Below are 21075 nucleotides of genomic sequence, written 5' to 3'. Positions count from 1 at the left end.
TGAAGTGAGCTGCAGAGAGTTTTCACAGGCCTGTAGCTCTTCATCATTACAGACAAGTCAAGAGAGGAGGTCGATCTAATTCCCGCCACTGTGGCTGTAAAGAGGCCCGAAGGTGACTGCGGATGGCGAGGAGAAATATGTTAAAATATGCTGCTCTTCTCTTCAAGTGCTTGTAGATTCACATGCGGCACAGTCAATGTAGAAAATGTTGGGTATGATGGCATCCATTTCATATGATAGGCGCCAGGCGGGTAATGGACACATTTTCAAACACGAATGGCACCTGAGACAATATAAATCCCTGGTGAAATAAAGTGAATTGAATGGAAATGCTTTTACAACACCGGTTTCAAATCGATTCACTCATCACGTATCATTTATTCAGACAGATGGAAGCCCGGAGGCAGGAAAGTAAAAAAGCTGGTTGGATTTGATCCAAACAGGGCAAAGCTGGGTTCATGTGTGGTTACACACACGCGGCAGACTGAAACCATTCGACTATTTTCAAGCACTTAGCCCTGAATATCATATAACAAGCAGCAAGGTATTTTCAGATACACCTGCCAGGACTACTCCTGACTTGGTGCTGAGCGGTTTTCTGTGGAGGAATTGGCAGAGAGGATCTTTCTTATTTCAGGACACAGCTCCACACAAGACGTGTGTGGTCGTATTTGAAGGGACCCAATAGTACACAAAAACAACCGCTGGCCTGTGCCCATTTCTATCAGTGGTTCTTACTATAAATGGTCTATTTAGCACTGACAACATCTGTTGTGTCATTTCATACATTTTAAAATACTAAAAACAAGCCATGCAAGTGTCTCTGTGTGCTATGAGCTGTACTCAGTTGCTAAACTAGTGGCAACAAGTCCTGCAATAAATCCCCCCCTTCAAAATCGCAAAGAGGTGACACCTGTCAGTACCAGGCGGTGATCTCCTTGGCTGTGAAGTGAAGCTTATTCAGGAGTGTCAAATACTGTAGTTTCTCAAACGTCCACTTGAGGCCGGCCATGTTAAAATGTCCAACTTTACAGCAGGAATAAACATGTTTACAGTCTGGTAACAGCTCTTTAGTACGGAAGCCTTAAAAGGCCATACATACATACATTTTATTCCATCCGTTTTCCTGTGATAACGAGATAATTTTCCTCCGTTTTCCCGTGATAACAAGATAATTAATTAGAAAACAAAATGATAGTCTAGTGCATTAAATCAAGTGCGCCCATATTACAGAATGTATGGCAAATGCATGTAGTCCATGATACGGAGCGAGCAAACCTATTACGCCACTGTAAAATCCCTTTGATCCATAATTTCTGACAAAGGTTTGTACACTTGATCTCAGGACTGGAGTGAGGATTAGCCAAAGTTTATCAACCTTTGTCAGAAATTATGGATCAAAGAGACTTTATGCCCTTTTCCATTCAAAATAATGAACTTTAAGGCTGAATTGCTCAAAAATGATACAGTAAATATGCTTTATACTGAGTGAGTGAACAGTCAGGATGGTCCTGGGATCAAGTGTACAAACCTTTGTCAGAAATTATGGATAAAAGGGATTTTACAGTGGTGTAATAGGAGCAAACCTATTGTCCGTATAACCAATATCATGGACTACATGCATTTGCCATACATTCTCTAATACGGGCGCACTTGATTTAGTACACTAGACTATCGTTTTGTTTTCTCGAGGTCTCAAATTAATTATCTCGTTATCACGGGAAAACGGAGGAAATGTATGTATGGCCTTTTAGGGCTTCCGTACTTCGGAAACCTGTGGGTGACATCATGGATAAAACATTCATGTTTTGTACTGTTACTAGTCAGTATGTAATACTTGGTGAACATGTGAATCAATTAAATCCTTATAACCTTCATTAACAGAGGGATTAATGCAGGACTGTTGCATTAGGTTCAACAAGGCGTAACTAGTGCACTGGTAACTGAGTGTAAATGCTAATGTCAGTAGTTCTGCAGGCATTTTATAATAAGCAAAAGTATTGGGCATGTTTAGACTTTAACCTGATGACAGTGCTAGATGAAATCGGTAAAATTCACCCTGATCATGAATGTTTGTACTACATTTCATGGCAATCCATCAAGTAGTTGTGGAGATATTTCAGTCTGGACCAGGGCGCGATCAGAGCGATATTGTCATTAATCACCAGCGTGACTAAAACATACAGACTGATCAGAATAACAGCAGCTCACCACACTGTTTAAGTCGACCAGTATTGGTGGCCAAGTACAATACACGGCCTTCGTCTCACATCAGAGTAAAAGCGCCTAAAACCAACACACGCTTTGGTCTGTGGTCATTCCAGTCTGCTGCTGCTAATGACTGGAATCTGTTACAAAAACATTAAAACTGGATAAATGTAGGGCGGCGTGCTCTCGCCTCACAGCAAGGTGGTTACTGGTTTGAATCCCCTGTCGGCTGGTCTGATCATGACTCTTTAGTTTCTTTAGTAGGGGCAAGAGAGAGGGAGTCAAATCATAGAACAGGACAATGTTCAATTGGATTTGTGGAAAACTGAAAAGTTTCTCAAAACCGTGTGTCACAAATAAACAACAAACCATTCGCATGTCTAGATACCAACAGGGATAATTGAGACAGTTTCTGAGTTGACCCTTTAAATATAATGAAGTTGTTCCAGTCCTGCTGTGCACTGATGTACCTTTTTTTTTCTTCTTCGCACAATTATATAAAGTCCCTTCAGCCGTCACACACTTTTAGGATGTTTGGACTAGCAGTAGAGCGTGCAGGACACGTGCCGTGACTGTGGCTGCAGTATCTTATAGGTGGCTTTGAATACGTAGCCTAAAAATCAAGCTATAAAACATACTTTTAAACATCTGTGGCATACAAGGGAGCTCTTAGGTCCTGGCCCTTCATGTGACAGCAGCGATATAATATTATTTAGCCTTTTTATGACACCCTGTGCTGATGAAGATCATGTGATATGAATGAACTTTATCATATTTAAAGGGTCGACATGACATCTGGTTTGGACATCAGCAGTGTGGTGTATTCTATTACAGCAGTAAAACAAATGCTGCATTTATGTAGCACTTTTTAAAAGACTGTTCACTGTTCAGTATTGTGAACTTAAAGGTATTGACCCCTAAAAATCTTGGTCTTGACTACAACACTGGTGAGTAACACTTATTGCTGCACTAATATGTCCTTGTCGCACTGTACCTAGATTGTTTCCCTTTGTTCTAAGTTGCTTTAGAGAAAAAAGTGTCTACTGTAATCTTCTGATCAGTGTGGAGGATCAACCTGCTACAAAATGCTGACACAAAATACGAGCATTAATCAACAAAGTGAGATGTGAAACTGACCAAAAAAATATAATCAGGGGCCTTTAAAAGGCTTTTTCTTGACTATAAACAAGATAATATAGACTTTAATGATCCCACAGCGGGGAAATTCACTTGTCACAGCAGCTTTAATGATCCCACAGCGGGGAAATTCACTTGTCACAGCAGCTTGTATACACAAATTACTTGAAATACATAGAAAAAAGTCATGTTGGTGTTAAAGAGTCTGACAGGAATAAAGGACCTGTGGAGGCGCTCTTTCTTACATAGTGGGAGTAGCACTTAAAGTCTGTGTAAGGTAAGAATAAATACATGTATGTGTTCTAAGAAAGTGTTATTAACCACCCAGCCAAATTTATTATTAGAAATATTGACAGGTTTTATGAAATTAGGTGTCAAAATCAGGTAAAAATTCATTCTCAGCTCCAGGACTGTGGGGGCGTGTCCACTGCTCAGGGTGGCCTCAGCGTGTCATCAAGCCGCCCTTTAAGGACCGCCCACAAAATCCTGGACTGAAAACTGGTGAAAAACAGAAACGTATTGTTCAGTCTTTCCACGTGTGTTTCAGCGGCTATTTTCCAACATATTTAATGTATTTTAAAAGAAATCTCAGAATTTCTTTTACACAGACTTTAAATGCTACCTTTGTATGTAAAAACAATACTGTGGATGTTCGTGCTGAAAGAAAATCGAATGACACATGTTCTCTTTTCAGTTGATTTTGTATTTTTTATTGAATAAATGATTTTAAAAGGTAATAACAATGTTTAAAACTACATTATCTTCACAGCCATTGCTTACATACTCAGATAACCCATCTATATATATTCTTTCAATGCTCCCCACACTTTTCTTTTGCAATTTTTTTTTCTGATTTCTTTTTTTTTAGTGTTTGTTTTTGTGTTTTTTTTTTCTCTTTTGGAGTCATACTATCATAATAAATGCCCATTTCAAGTCGCGTCACACTAACAGCAATTCAAATAGGAAAGGAGGAAGGGGGTCTAGCTCTACAAGGAAGGGATAGGGGAAGGGGGATGGATTTGAAGTTCCCAGTTCATATTTTTCCATCAACATTTTTCAAGTTACTAAAGCAGAGAGAAAAAAATAAAAACATATCCAAAAATCAAAAAAGGAAAAGAAATAAAAGTTGGTATGAGGAGTTACACCAGGCAACCCTCCCAGCCCATCAGGCCACTGCAACAGAAAAAAGTCATTTTGTACAGTGACACGTCTTCGAAGTCAGTGTCTCAAAAATTCAGAACATAGAAAACCACTAAAATAATTTTCAAACTAGATCCAAAATATTCTTTTGAAAAGAATTTATTTTGATGTACAAAAACAGTCATTTTCTTTTTTTTTATGTTATTTTTTTCAATGTTTTTTTTAATAAAAGTTTCAAACACAAGTTTATTGTAGTTCTTATTTCATTTGTCATTATCATCATTATTATTATTGATTCATTTCTTCCTTTTTTTTTCTCTTCTTTTTTTTAAACTTTTATTTTTTTTATTATTCATCTATCAGTGCGATTGTATAACCAGTGCAGCTACTGGGTCCAGAGTAAAGAAAACAGGCTTTTTTCTTCTTTAATGGCATAAAAAATAAGGAAAAATCCATCTTTTATACAAAGTATAACTGCTGGTCTTTAGGGAAAAAAACATTTATAAACCCATAAAGCTAGGAGGCACACCATGGGATTTTCATTTTTGTAAATTATAGCAATAATAATAATAATAATAATAATAATAATAATAATAATAATAATAATAATAATAATAATAAACAAAACAAGTAACAACAATTTGCAACCATTTTTAAACCATCCTTGATGCCACGTACGGCTTCATAGATAGACTCAATGAAAATTCATTGAAAAATCGGGTTGCTTAATAAGTCTAGACAGTTGAGAAATCGCACAAAAAACAAATTTAAAAAAAAAACAAACACATTTTGTCAAATTGCAGGGGTGTCTTTTGGAAGGACAGGAAGCCAGGACTTGAAGAGCAGCATTTGGGCATGGCCGCTGGCATCTTTGGTTCAGTCAAACATACGAAGGTAACACGAGCTTGAGCATTCCACGAAATATGAGTATGAACCACACACAAAGGAATGCCGAGGCTGAACTCTAACCCTGGTATGGAACCAAAACACGATCTGCTACAACAAACTACAAATGTCGTTCCATAAAATCCCATGAGGTATCAATGCTTTTTTAAAACAGTTAAATCAGTACAGATAGCAGGACTATTTTCTGCGTGCTCTACGTAAAACATTAACTCTGCGTTGCCCCCCCGCTGTAGGAGACGCTTTACCTTCAACATCAACAACAGGACCTTTTTTTTATCTCTACTCTCCAAGTCAACGACTCCCAACTTTTGTCTTTTCGGAGGTCAAACGATTCAGCAGCTAAAAAAGGAAACCGGACGACGCGTTCGGGAAATACAGCGCCGTCCAGTCTTCCAGGAGGAGAGGCGATGACGAACACTTCCACCACTACTAATACTACAACCACTGCCACCATCTACCGAACGACACGCATCACACCTTGACAAACTAGGCCATGAGGTCGGGCCACAGTGTGGGGGAGTAATCGAAGGAGGTGGGGGGAGAGAAGAGGGAAGGAAGGAAGGAAGGAAGGAGGCTACGTGTGACTTCTTGTCCTTTCAAACCTGCAGGGGTGTTGACTTGCACTGGTAGGAAACAAAAAAATAAACACCTGTTGAACAGATCTGCATATATCAAGGATAGTAAAGGTAACATGTAGGATTTTCTCTTAACATATCGCTGTTAAAGTGTATTAACGACCATTAACAGTACATTCCATAGCCCCATATGACGGGTTTGCTGCAGGGACTCTTCCTTCTTCGTTATAATGTGTACGAATATCCGTCTGTTTTTCCCATAGGGAATTGATCCCAAATAAAATCACCCACATTGGGCTTAAATGAAAGCACAGATTTTTTTTCCACGGGGCTACTGTTTGTAATCGGTGACGGTCGCGTCCTTCGGTATATTTTTTAAAAATGTGCCGTCATGACTCACTTCACAGCAATACACCACAGAGCAAATCTTACATGTAGCATCTTTTAAGTATGATATGATCAATGAGTCCGCATGACCAGTCACGAGCTGTGACCACCCCAATATGAGGTCCGATAGCACCATATTTGTCTTTTAAATCTCTTAATGGTTAATAAGAGTGTCTAAGCCATAGATCAAGCATATCATGGATAAAACCATAGGTCTCATACTCATACATACATGCAACAAAATACATTGCATGTGTATACAAAGACATATATGTAAAAGAGTATGGTCAATTTGGTTTTGCAGCAGAAAAATTCAGGTTGTGCTGTATTAAATGGACCAGGAAACGAACGCCTGACTGTTCCTCGTCTGATGTAGTGTATTTATCATAAATGCATACATTTTTACTAGAGGCATGACAGTGTTTTCCCATGGTTTGAACATTAACGGTAACACCACCACAGTGCCAGGCATTATCTGAAGAGAGAACGTGTCTGTGTGAGGGGGCTTTTGAAAAACAATGACGAGGATCGAGGACCAGCAGCTGGGTGAGACGTGAGCAAACAGGAGACTGCAGGCATACAGAAGCCCCCATATGTCTAAGAAAGTATTAGTGAGAGCATTCAAGTGAGGAATACATCATCTGAGGCCTTTCCCTACGTACACTGTGGTGTGAGGATGGGAGCCGGGACAGGGGGGAAACCATGGGACCGGGGAGGAACACTCAGAGCTTCATCTACTGGTCCATCGTTTATTAAATCATTCATTTAAGGCAACACAACTTAAATCTGGGTCATTTCGGGTTACTGTGGATGGAGTGCCAAAAGCCCTTGACATTTTGCATAAAGAAAAATAACCTGTCAGTTAGTAAAGGCTGTTACGAAGAAAGATGTTGGTCGAGTAACAAGAACCTCTCAAAAAAATTCCAGTCAGCAAAAAACTAAAAACCCAAAAATCAAACGCGGATCGACGCCGTGACGGCGATCCTTAACGGTTCAAACATTCTGGAAATTAAAAGATCCAACTAGCCTAGTGTGTGTGGATGACTCACAACAAGTTATATTTAGATGGGAGATGGCTTCTTAAGTCCTTAACAAAGCCCTGGCTTTTTTTTTTATTATTATTTATTTACTTGTAGACCTTAACTGTAAGCCACTCAGGCCCCATGCAGAGATTCTGCTCTAACTAAATTCAACTGTGTTTGCTCTAACCTAACAGCTGACAAAACAGACCACAGATCTAAAACACTTCCTGTGCCGTGGTGGACACGCAGATTTAACCGGGATCTCACTTGAACAGCAGAGTTACCGGAGGAAAAAAATAAAATAACGGTATAGTGCGGTTTCAACAACTAAATCGACTCGCCGCATCGCTGCAGCTCAGACATGCACTTTCTAAATGACACAAAAATGATGAGTTAGATCACTTCCTTTGTGCGTTAAAGTGGTGTCTTCATTCAAAATGACGGTTTTAATACATCATACTAAGTGTGGACGAGTGGACAATGGTTAGCTATAATCTGAAAAAGGCAAGACAACGTTTCCACGACGACACGGGCAATATACAAGACATCTGACGAATGACTGAAACCGCCGGGTTTGGCTGGTATTCAGTGTTGCAGCCTGAGCCCGAGGCCCGGCTGGTGTCGGTTTGCATTCAGGAGGGTTGGAGACCAAATATATTAGGAGGTTTTACCGAATGCAAACACTTGAAGCCAAACAGCAGGCGACTCTTACAAAGTGTGGAATAAAAAGAGAATATGGCTTTAAGTAGTTATAGCATGTCCCTGTCAAGTGACTCCCTGCCAGTAAACTCAGAAACCAACAGACACGGTTAATTTAAATGAATTAAACATGCACTTCTTTTGTTTTTCTTCTTCTTTTAGGGACCTGTAATACGTCTACTCCCCCTTCTCCAATGCGGGGACTGACTCGTGGCCCGTTTTTTTTTTTTTTTACAAAGATAATTAACAAATCACCTGCGATAGATATGATTATCATCAGACGAAAATGGCTTCCTCCACATTTTACCTCAAATCTTTAAAAAAGTTCAAATGAAACAAAATCGCTGTACGTTCAAGCCAAACTAAACGCGGTTCAAGGTTTTTACAGGTTCCACCACAGAACAAACACTCAGGAGGAGTTTTTTTTTTTTTTTTAACAAATAAATCCAATTTTCTAATTTACTGTACTGGTTTTCATTTTGTGGCAGACCAATATCTATATCCACACACAGAAACACACACACACGACTGTGAGCTCAAAACAATAAACACTACCAGCAAAAGGCCGGTTTATAAAGGGCATCACAATCCTACTATCTATACTTTGGAGTATACAGATCCCGATATATATATTTCCAACTACAACACTACAAGAGTTTACAAGGCTAAAACAATCTCAACAGTCAATCGTTTCATGTTTTTCCTTTTTTTTTTTTTGAGAGGAATCAGAATAGAGACGACACAGCCTTTGAGAACTGCAGTTGCCTTGCTACATGGTATACATGTCTGGATAGTAAGTTAAAGAAAAAAGGAGGGAGAACAAAAAACGAAAAGAAGACTTTTTTTATCTTAGTAAATGTAAAATCGTAGCAAAGCCTAAACAATATAAGCGCAAGACTAATCCATCGTAAGAGACTTCCTTCCATCCACAGAATCAAACACCTGATTAGGTTTGCTGAAAATACGTGAGATTAATAAAATCTAGTATTCGTTTAATTTTCAAAAATATGAATGAAGGGGGGGTTATAGATATAGGTATACATATGCTGCAAAAACTTAACCACAGGCAAAGAAATTAGAAAAGAAAAACGTGGATTTTCTTGCCATAATCAAATGATGCTTCGTTGCCACCCGTTGCCATGTCAACGTCTGGGAGACGGCCAGCATGGCAACGGAAACTATCATCATAAAATGGTACAGTAGTAGAAATAGCTAGACCAGGAGGGGGCGGGCTCTCCTGGGAAAAGGTCCGCGGAGAGGTCCAATGATTGGTCATGCGGCTCGCTGTCAGGAATAATGGTTGTAGGGTGGTAGAGGGTGCCCAATGCCATTCTGGTAGTGATGGTGCTGGCGGTGGGCGATGTACTCTGCATAACCCATTGTCATCTTCTCGCTACGGTACCTAGGATTGAGAGGAGATGTGTTATGATAATATCATAACTGTACACTGCAGTTGATTAGCACAGGTGAGTCAAGTCAAGATAGTCCTCCATGAAGTCAAAAGTGATGCTTAGGTGTTATTAATCACATATCTAGAGCTATATGTCACCTGTTCACCAGTATCTAGCCCAACAAAAAAAGTAATTTTTATTCACCAGTTATGTTGAAACTAAATCATATTTTATCCCTTTGATGTCCACTGGCTGCTCAGCTTTCTGAAGGTTGCAGCTGGACCAGACGGGTTCGAGCACAGCTTCTGAGACCAACAAGGATTAATGTTACACTACCGAGGTGATTTACAGACTTTCCAGATGGAAAGGTTGCTAAGAAACGAACCACTGACTGGCATTATCTTGGTCAGACTTACAGGTAGCCAAACTGACTCGGCCCTGGGATGCCAGAAAACCACCTCCTTAGGCTGCTGTATTCGCTGCCAAACTGGCCATTGGTGGTTTCGGAAGTTTTGTTTAGTCTCGGGCTGTGTTCGCTGGAAGGTAAACGCTGACACTAATCATAGCACTACATGCAATGCGTACCAGTGCAGGGTGTAACTTTGTAGTAAATGCCAATCATCAACATAAAATCTAATGCAGCAGAACCAGATAATGTTTCTTTTTCCACAAAACCAAACAATGCAGCTCAAACAGCATGAGTTCATTGTGGAGTTATGCAAGTAGTGGCTAATGTTGTCATAATTTATTTTCAAACTTGTAGTATTGTAGTAGTAGTAGTATTAGTAGTAGTAGTAGTAGCAGTAGTAGTATGATTATAGTATTGTATAGTGGTGTCACTTGAGTCAAATGCAGCTGACATCACTTGAGGCAAGGTATCAGATTTCACACAGCTCCCTCTAGAGGCCAAGGTGGCTTGTTACAACATTTTTCACATATGCTGTGCACTCGTCAAGAGCAGTGGAGTTCCCCTTTAAGTAACTTGAGTAGCAGAGGATATACTGAGGGCAACACTGACTTCGATCCTATATGTGATCTTACACACACCCTTTTAAAATGTCAGCTTCATAATGTTCTGTTCCAGCAACTGGCTGGCAGAATTTTAGTATCTAGTTTCTTTGTGGATGTGGATCTAAATGAAAGAACGTGGCATGTTTGTGTGTAAATGCCAAGGCATGTGGCATGTAAGTGTATTCTTACCTGGTTAACTTAATGGTCTTCCTGAAGTCATTTGTGATGGGAGCTTTGTAACCTCCCTTTCGTAGTAAGGAATCTATGGTTTGAATGTGGTCCCAACCTTGATAAAATCAGAGTATTAATTCACATCCAGCGAACCTTTACATTGTCGTCATATAAAATTATATAAAATATAAAAGCAGACGAGGCTGCAAAAAGATCTCACCTTGCTCCTTTGCAACCTCTGGTAGGTAGGTGGCGGTGCGCTTTGATCCTTTTTCATTGAAAAACTCTATCCTAATACCGTGAACACCCACCTAGAATCCAAGACAGACACGACAAAGAAAGAAACGTGTATCTTAACTCCGTGAATCACTCTATGCAAAGTCAAATGTTGTGTTCAAACCGTGCCTCTCACCTCCCAGTCAAGGTAATCACCGACGTCTTCAAAGTTGGTGAGAAGAGACACTGAGCAGAAGAGGCGAGGCAGCTCATCCCTTGTCATAGGGGGGAAGCGGCTGTCTTTAAGGGCACTGCAGACACAGGAGCACAAAGAAAATCCCATTACAAGAGGTGATTCAGAAAAAACACTTACCACAGTCAAGCATCAAGAGGCCCAGTAGTTTGATTGCATTGTGTAGATCGTGAACACAAAGCACTGCAACAACGCTTGAGGGCCGAATTTCACACGATATGTGATGAAAGATCAACAGGGACTTTCCTCTTCATGTGGACGCAGCATGGACTCTGATCGTGGCCGTTTGGGGCTGTTTAATGTTTGTGTGAGTGTTTACATGCATTTGACGTGTGAGCTGCCCTCGGGGCAAGAAATGCTAATAAAGAAGTTCTACACCGGGTATTTAAATGACGGTCCTGTTTACACTCACTCTTTACATACATGTTTACGTCATCGATATTTTAGCTCCTGCCCTCTTGCTCTCTCGTATTTATTAGAGGTGTCATGTCATGGGGTCACGTGACATTTAAATATAAAAAGGTACAGTGTGACAAGGAAAGGTTAGTGCAGCACTCACATAAAATCAAGTGCCAGTTGTAGAAGGGGGATAGATTTAGCATGTCCAGTTGTTGGTAGTGTTGGAGAGGAGGTCCTCTCTGAAGAGCGGCCCTGATCTGGTAGGAACTGGTAGGACGTTCCACCAATGAGGAACAACAGACAAGAAAAGTTTGGATTGCCCTGAGCGTACGGGTGGCAAAACCAGGCCCATGCATTGGTGGCGTGCAACGGTCGGGAGGTAACATATGTCTGTCTGAGGGCACTGGAGTAGGTGGATACAGAACCGGAGACTACTTTGTAGGCAAACATTAGTGATTTATATTTCATGCAGGCTGCTACAGGTGGCAGCGGGGTAACGTGCCCTTTTGTGTTGACTGAAGACCAGGTGCGCTGTCTCGTTCTGGATCATCTGAAAGGGTTTCATTGTCCAGGCTGGGAGGGCATTACAGTAACTGAGTAGCAAGATGATCACAGCCCGTGTCAGGAGTTGGGTAGCATATTGAGTTAGGCATGGCGTGCAACGTGATCAGAGAAGGTTAGCTGGTCATCGATCATGACTCCTAAGTTTCTCACTACCCTGGTAAGGGCAAGAGATAGTGTGTCAACTTTGATGTTGATGTCATGGAGTAAAATAGGTTTGGCTGGGAGGACTACACAAGGATTCTTTATTGTCACAACTTAACAGCTTTGAATTAATAACATCTTTACAACAGTATGTACATTACAGTTACAGTAAAGTTACACTTCATTTGTGTCACTTGATGTCAGTGCCAGGGCAGCAATGATTTCAGCATCTTTCTATGTGAACCCCCGTGTTATCTAGATGTGCCGTTTGTCTGATTTCATGCACATGTTCAGCTTCTTTTTTGCTTGTTTCTGTCATAGAAAAACTGACTTATAACTTATTTTTCAACCCCTGGACCAGCAGTCAAAGACATATGCTCTACAGTGTTACAGCACGCTACTTTAATGAAACAAAATACAAGTAAATACAGTAAGAAAGAGACATTACTTTTTGGCTGTCATGCACAGGCCAAATATCAGAGCTGGTTGCCCATGTTAGGGGGGGTCTTGTTGTTCACTTTAAATTTACAGCATTTGGCCTACAGCTAGAAAGATAACTCACCTGGTAAGGGTGTACTCCCTGAGTCCTGAGTGCAGATTCATGGCAGAAAATGTACCTATACAACCCCTCAACCGCTTGTCTCTGCCTATTTTCCACGTGACAAACAGCGGGCTGAAAAACAACAAGAGACCATGTTAAAAAGAGACTGAACTTTAATAACAGCAGATGTACATTTTCTGCAGCGTATAAAGGCAGCACACGTCACCGGTTCACTCTGCAGGCTTGTGTTCATAGCGTCTGTACACATGACTGGTTAAGCTTTATACGTTTCATTAAGTAATGTTGTAATACCAACTTTTGTACGGTGAAACCGCTTCTGCTGGAACTTCAGCACTCTGTCCCGATTCATAAGCAAATCACGTTAATGACATTGAATAACTCAATTTAATACTAGACCAAAGAGTGAGTCAGCAGAGTGTGATGATAGCACTTTAAGGAGGTATCCATTTAGGTAATGTTAATTAAATTAGGCACTTCAAAAGAACCTGTACTCAATGTGACATTGTTGCGTAGGCATCGCAGTGGATCAGAACCAGAGTTGTGCAAAACATGGGCACGAATGCTGTGCAGTATTATGCAAATAAGGACCAAGACCTTTCTACCTTTCTACACCGGAGACCTTTTTAGTCATCTGTCTAATGGTACAAATACACTTAAATCGTATCTTTTTATGCTTCGAGAGTATTTTCTTCAGTCTTCTTATCAAGTTGTGAGCGCTGTCAGAGACACTAATGAATGCAGGCCAGTACTGCAGTCACTGTGACGCTGACAGAAGAGTGCATAAGTCCTGGTTTCTAAACAGTGAATGCTAGATCTCATTTAAAGTTTTATTGGTAAAGTTAATCTGACTCAATCACATACAGCTGCAGGGCTCCAGGCTATTTTTTTTCTCCCCTTTAATATGAGAACTAGTCCAATCTTAAGATGAGCTGAGAACTGAACTGAGAAATTCAGTATGACACTCTTTACTCGTTTATTTATTTACGTTTTAATGGCTCTTTTACACCGAGTCTGGTCAATTTCTTGTCACTTTTCTCATTAAACCTGAATGTGTGTACATTAAACTGTGTGAAGAGAAAGGAAAAAAAATGAGCCGGCACCGTTTCCTCTGAAGAAATTCTCAATACCAGAACCAATACTGGTACTTCAACTTTGACACTTGTTCATACACGATATGTTTTTGTTTCATGCATAAAGACTTGAGCCAGAAGTCCTGTACTCTTTGAAGATTAAAAAGTCCAATTTTATAGATAAAAAAGAAACATACGAGACATTTCTCTTTGAACAAGTCTTAAATTTTATTTTTTAGCTTCTTCACATATTAAAAACAACTGATTTACACAATCAAGACCAAAATTTCAAAGTTCTGATTCAATGAAGTACCAGTAATTCAAATAAAAAGATTACAAAGGAACAAAACATTACAGCTACTAGGTGCAGAGAGTCTAATGAGAAACAAAGATGTGTCTAGTGGTCACAACTGTAGACTTTGATGTCTTAAAGACGTTTCACCCAGCAGTCCTTTGGCTTCGGTTTACCTTTCCTGGATCATTTACCCTCTTTTCTGCCGGTGGCCGAAGGCTGGTGTCTTCTGGTGATGTCCTCAAACGAGGAACAGAGACAAAAGTTGATGTAGAAAAGAAAAGATTGCTAGTATTCAGCATTTGGTAGCACAATGGATGAGACAGTATGCAATAACAATGCAATAACTGCTACTCCCACCATGTAAGGACACTGCTGCAGGTTCTTCATTCCAACAGCTGTCAGACTCTTTAACACCAGACTTTAATGACTTGGACATTTCTTATTTCTGAGTAATTTCTTATCCACCCTGTACATACAAGCCTGTGTAGGGTCATTAAAAGTCCAACTTATCTTATGTTTGTTAGCCAGTTATTACTTTCATATTGTAATCTCACATTTCAGTTGCTGCTTGAGCTTATAAAAGTTACGAAATTAAAAGTATCTTACAAAACACAAATCTAGCTAGCTAACATAACAGAGTCCACACAAGTAAACTACAGGAGCTATCTAAATGTATGCTAACGTACCTGCAGCAGCGCTCTCGGGCTGGCGTGGTCCAGTGGTGGTCTTCTTGCAATCAAAATGGGAAAATAAATGTTGTACAAGTAAGTGTCTTACAGCGAAACCCCACCGGGAACGTACATGTCATGCCGTTGCCGCCACGCTCAGATTTGATCATTTTTCTTAGTTTATATACGTCTAAATATGTAAATATGCTTGTGGTTCAATTGTTTCCTTTTTGGCTGCTTTTGCTGTTTTATAGGTTTGCACGAGGTGTTTTATATTGAAAATCGATGCTGTTTCTGTGCCCGACTTCCGGCCAGCTCGGGATTCTCTTTGCAGATTGACGTGGGTTGCTCGCGGTCTACGTCAAATATAGAACAGCTGGGTGGAGACCTGCTTCTGGGACGCTTCTGAACCGGACATCAGCGCTTCTGGTGGGGTTTTAAACATTGACTATAGCAACCACGACTAACTTGTGTCGCATCATGGAAATTAGTCGTGAGTCACTTCTTTTTGTAGAGGACTTGACGATTTATTAAATGCCAACATGTACGCCAGACAGCAGGTCGCCAGTCTAGACAGCAAAAACACGCCATCTCAAGGTGATTCACAATTGCGATGGGTGTGCTATTATCATAAAATAATAAAGGACAAATGGACACATCTGCTAAAAGCATGGTTGCCATTTTTAAAAATTTAGTATCATGGTCTTTAAAAATGTTTACAACATGTCTACGATCTGATGCCCTGCATTGTTTACCAAGCAGAACACTGTGTCCATGTCAAATGTTGTATTTGTTTTGAGCATTTCAGTAATTCAATCTGACAATGCCCCCAAGTGAAGAACATGCCAAGGACACCACAGACCATTAGTGTGGGTTTCTCAGACCTGTGGGAGTTTTCACATTGGTGTGCATTAGCCTACAGCATTCCTGGTCATGATTGGCTGGTCGGTTTTAGACCTTGGTTTCTCGTGACACAATCTTTGTGTTCGCCCTTTGAACAATGACAAATTTACGCTTAATTAGATCGGGGTTTCTTTCTTTGAGAGAAGTTTAAATATATTGCAAAAAATGAACTTTAAAAGTACCTGATGTGTAAAACTCACTGACTCTCTGAGCCCTTAATGAAAACTTATTGTGTCTCTGCTGAGGGAAATTACCCAGTTTAGTCTAATTCTTTGTCCCCACGAAGGCGAGATTATGCTGATGTTTTCATCCGCTATGATCAGCCAACATAACAAATGAAAGCTGAAAGCTATTACTATATTACTCATAAAGTCAGACACTCAATTTTATCAAACTTTATGAAATATATCTATAGGTAAGATTAGATCTGACAAATTTTAAGCATCACATTTGAAGTGCTCATACCTTCTTACAATGAGGCAATGATGCTGATTACAAAAGGCGACATGGTGCTTAGCGTGGGTGTTGGTACTGGGTCTCGAATGACATTTTACATTAACACACTGACAACAGATATTTGTTTTTGTTTTTTTTGCTTGTCTGGGCAAGAGTGTAGACTAAAAGGAAAGTGTGTATGGAATCAGAGACATCTGAAATGGATTTAAAAAACAACAAAAATAACAAATAAGACCTGCATTTACACGACACATGTACTTGGTTAGTCTGGCTATCCCCAAAAGGCACGGTACAGTCACCACTGTGAGGTTAGAGTCATTCTCATATTTGAATGTCTTTTGCCTGCAGTTTATTAGGGTGATTTAGAGATGGAAGTTAGTGTTATAGATTTTAAAGGATACACGTGGATGATTAAAAAGGATTTTCTTACAGAAGGTCAACATGTCAATAGCAGCAGATTTACAAGATAATACAGCCTCAAATATAATTCAGTTATTAATATTTTCATGGAGTAATAAGACAATGGGATTTTTTTGTATACATAAAGTGTGTATGAGGGATTATCTCCCATAACAGATGGCAAACACCCCCGGTGTGTTGCAACTGTTTCCATAACCATCCACAACCCTTAATGCATACAACATTATATTTTAGTGCATGCATGTTGATATCCAACACCGCTTTTTACCTTTTATCCCCCCCTAATTTTTACACTTCTTTAAAAAGACACAAAACAGCAAATCCCTCGGTTAATCTGACACTCTTGAATCAATAAGTTTCTTCGCCTGTTCACAAGTCAATACACTGGAACAGTCAGCCATTGTTGCAATTGTAAACAAAGTCTTCAGAGGCTCAAAGTGTACGTTAAACGACCGCAGAGTCACATGAGATCACATTACACGGAGGAGGAGAGATGTGTTTTTCAGCTGAGTGCGGTTTAAAGGGCAAAACATATATATACACATTTAATAACCTATATGGTTAATTTGGTCATACCACAGAAAATAGCATGTTCAGTGAATTATTTGAGTGTTTAAACTACGTGTTTGACACAGTTATTAAACACTACCTGTGTTGTTTTTCGTTACATTTAGCTGTAAGTAACGCTGAGCAAGAAGCCACCTTTTTTTTTCTTTGTTGGCTGATGCTAAACCGGCTATTCGGCTTTATTGCCGATTTGACAGCACACCTAGTCAACCAAAACCTGCTGGGAAACAACCGAACAGCACGACCTGTTGTCTGACAATCACACTTTATAGACTTTATGAACACATTCAGCATTAAATTTAAGTTACTACAGGATCATTAGTGCTCCCCTTTAGTTGCTAAGCTAACGTAGCTCCGAGCTAACAAAGCTAAGCCCGGTGTGTGGCAATTCAGAGTTCATTGAGGGCGAATTAAAAGCTTTAAAACACACTTGTCAACTTTTAACATTGTGTATTTTAATATTCTGAACAGTCTGTACGTGTTTGCAAAGCCGCTGCTGTTACAATAATTAAAATAAGCGATGTTTTCGTACCCGCTCAAGTGTGCTAGCTGGTTAGTTAGCACACAGGCTTAACTAACGGTTGGCAGGAGTTGGGCAAACTGTGTCTTAAAATGTTTTTTAACCGACTAACAACGGGCAATTTAAAAAGCGACACGGTAGATCATGAAGTGATGGGTGTTCTAGCTTTATAAAACGATATCAAATCATTCATTTTAACGTTAATGTGAGGTTAAGTGCGGTTGCGGGCCAGTACAAGGCCTCAAATTCCCCCCAACTTAAATTAAAAGCTGTGCTCGCGAGGTGGTGGAGGGTTTTCCTATTAAATTAACCGTAATTAAAATGTTGTTTCGATGTGACAGTCAGTGCTCCTGACACTGAAGCCGAAAACAGAGGTAAACCAGTCAAGTGTGCTGCAGAAAAAAATAAAGACATGAAGTGGAGGAGTACATGAGCTTTTTTTTTTTTTGTTGGCATGCAGCAGAACAACAAAAGACAAGAGAGAGATACTCACTAGGGATCGTTTGTAAACCTGGGTGTTCTCGGAGGTTGGTATCCGTACAGATGGCAATAAAGCACGTCAAAACAGAAGCAGCACATCTCCGCTGAGACAACCATTTTTCTGCCTCCACTTCCCGAACCGGGTCCCGAGCTGAGATTCGGGGAGAGGCCGGATGAAGTGTAACCGGCCGGGGCTGGAGACAGAGCGTTTGTGCCGCCGCCGCCGCCGCTACCACCACCACCACCACCGCCGCCACTACTACTACTGCTGCTGCCGCTAACGTTACCCCCGGGTCCCCCCAGGCCGTTGGCTCGGCTCACGTTCGCCGCTGCTGCTGCAATGGTCGCGGAGGAGCCAATCCCCAACTCCGAGCCACAATGTCCGGTTCCTGCCACCCCGCTTCCCGCCCCCACCCCGCCGGGACCCCCCGACCCGGGCGATCCCGACAGTTTCTGCTTCTTCACCCCGCAGCACCCGGCCGCCATCTTGGAACAATCTGCACCGACACACCGCTTCCGACCCATAACCGTCACCGCGGGAAGGGTGGGGGGGAACGCCGACCAGACGTAGAAATCCCACTGCGCTGATACGTACGACGGACAATACTCCACTTTCACTCTTTTATTTTTTTTTTGTCGGACGACGAAATAACCGATGTGGCGAGAAGACTGCAATGTCACCCTAGCGTTGCCTTTAAAAATGCGTGAATCCGCTACGCAAAATCCATAGCTGGATGTGCGTTTTTTCCATGAGTAGTCAGCCAGTCCAGCTTTTTTTTGGACCACGGTGCTCCAAAGTGGATCACCGATAACCGTCAAGTCCAAGTAGTACCACCGGCCCAAATAGTCACCACCTCCCTCTCTCTCCTTAATACTAATAATAATAATAACACACCATCCGAGGCGATCTCACTCGGTTCCCACCAGTAAACATACAAGTTTTTTTTTTTTTAGGGAGTGCACAGTCCGATCAGGCCGCAGATGACAGTAGCTAGGCGGTCCAGATGTGAAGCCGACACAGCCAGTGCGCTGTAGCCCCGCAGCACACCTCTCCAAGTGGAAGCCGGGAGCTTGAGTACGCAGGACCCATAAGCTTTTCAGCACAAATTGCGCACAATGTCTTGGGCAGCGTAGCTTCTTCTCATTGCACCAGCTGTTTTTTTTTCTTAAAATGTTTTATTTTTTATTTTTTTTTGCTACAGCCGCACGAACTTCTAATTTACAAAACAGGCCCAGCAGTATGTAGGAATTCCAGACGCAGAGTAAAATGGCATCTGACAATGCGGGGTTGGCATGGCACAAATGAAACGCGTCAGCGCCGAGCAAGTCATTTCAGTTAACGTTAGCCCACAGTTTGCACCTGCATGATGTCTGCTTACAAAAAAAAAAAAAAAAAAAAAAGAAACCCACAAAAAACAACAAAAAAAATCTCAATAACACCACCCTCGTCAGATGTAGAGCTGAAAGTTTTCAGTACAGGTTTGTTTGGAGGCTGTCATCCGTTTATGGGGATACATATAGGAGATCATTCTAGTCCGTGGACCGTGAGAAATCCTCCCGGCTCCGCACCCGTTCTCTCAGCTGCTACCATTCAGTGCTGTTCAGGGTAAAAAGCCCCTGTGATCAGTCTGTGGGCATCGGCGTCGTCGGCCACTCCGGAAGCGGATTCAGAAAATGTGTTTGCGCCGACTTGCTACACATTATGCGTAAGCTTTCTGGGAGTATCAAATGTGCAATTCAGGAGAAAATGTACGGCGCCGTGGTGGTGGTGGTGGTGGAGGAGGAGGAGGAGGTGGAGGAGGCAGACGCGCTCACGACGTTCAGACGCGTGTATGCGTGCGTGCATGAAAAAAAAAAAGTATCGGTATCCCTCAGCTATAAAAGGCATAGAGCCATGGAGAGGGGCTTTCTTTAGATTTCATACTGGAGTATACATGCTGTGCACGGAGTCTGATGTCTTTGCAGTACTCTACCAATGCTGTGCATACTGTGTCATATCTACCTCATGTATATAAAACAACCTGCTGCATAAATCATACATATTTCAGCATCCTTTGCACTCTGCACCACTGCACTGTGGTCTAATTCTTATTCTGTCTGCAAATGTTATTGTCTATTTTAATGATATATATGTTATATATAATGTATACACTGTTTATAATGTTCCTAGTTTAGATATTGTCTGTGATCAATATAAATACAACAGTATACATAATAATATATAGTCTGTATTTGTATATATAGTATATTTTATTTTGTATATAGTATATAGTATAGTAGAGAACATATTATATAGTTTTTATCTCTATTCCTAGCTCAGTTTCAGGTTTATTTGTCATGTGTACGTTAACACAGAGTCAACAATAAATGTAATGTGTTGGACAAGAGGAACAACTGGTCAGCTCAACATTAAGAGCACTAAACAGTGTCTACTTCTATTTCTTATTTATATGTATATATGCATTCATTTATTTTCACATTTCTCTATTTGTACTGTATTTTATACCTTTAAGTTATTAGGTGTTTCTAATATTTTGGCCACCCTTTTTACATATAATGCAGTAGTAAAGATATTAGATAGATAGATAGATAGATAGATAGATAGATAGATAGATAGATAGATAGATAGATAGATAGATAGATACATAGATACATAGATACATAGATACATAGATACATAGATAGATCTTCTATCTATTTCTAACATCTATTTTGTGTGTACAAGCTGCTATAACAAATGAATTCCCCCTGTGTGGGATCATTAAAGTCTATCTGATCTTATCTATACAGATATACATATTTACCTGTATGTTTTATCTGTACACAGTAGTTCAATGTTTATGTTTACCTGTTCCTGATCCTTGGCTTTCTTTGTTCCTAGTATCCTTGCTGTATTTCAGTGTATGTACATTGA

The 21075-nt window shown here is 40.5% G+C and overlaps 1 protein-coding gene across 2 annotated transcripts; it reads right to left on the bottom strand.

The window, feature by feature from the left end:
* Window positions 1–4032: 4032 nt before the first annotated feature.
* Window positions 4033–19897, bottom strand: ammecr1 (AMMECR nuclear protein 1). Of its 2 annotated transcripts, XM_010732154.3 has the most exons (6): window positions 18175–19892; window positions 12783–12893; window positions 11060–11174; window positions 10868–10958; window positions 10666–10762; window positions 4033–9476 (listed from the first exon to the last, which is right to left on the bottom strand). In XM_010732154.3, the coding sequence occupies exons 1-6, from the start codon at window positions 18684–18686 to the stop codon at window positions 9362–9364; spliced, it is 1041 nt and encodes a 346-aa protein (XP_010730456.2). In that variant the 5' UTR covers window positions 18687–19892; the 3' UTR covers window positions 4033–9361. The 2 variants fall into 2 exon arrangements, with proteins under 2 accessions (XP_010730456.2, XP_019115107.1); XM_019259562.2 differs by lacking the exon at window positions 12783–12893 and having other exon boundaries at window positions 18175–19897.
* Window positions 19898–21075: the final 1178 nt, after the last annotated feature.

Source organism: Larimichthys crocea, chromosome XXII, assembly GCF_000972845.2.
Source record: "Larimichthys crocea isolate SSNF chromosome XXII, L_crocea_2.0, whole genome shotgun sequence".
In the NCBI taxonomy this organism is placed as follows: Eukaryota; Metazoa; Chordata; class Actinopteri; family Sciaenidae; genus Larimichthys; species Larimichthys crocea.
The sequence above is the reverse complement of the archived record's forward strand: the minus strand, read 5'-3'. Positions and strand labels throughout refer to the sequence as shown.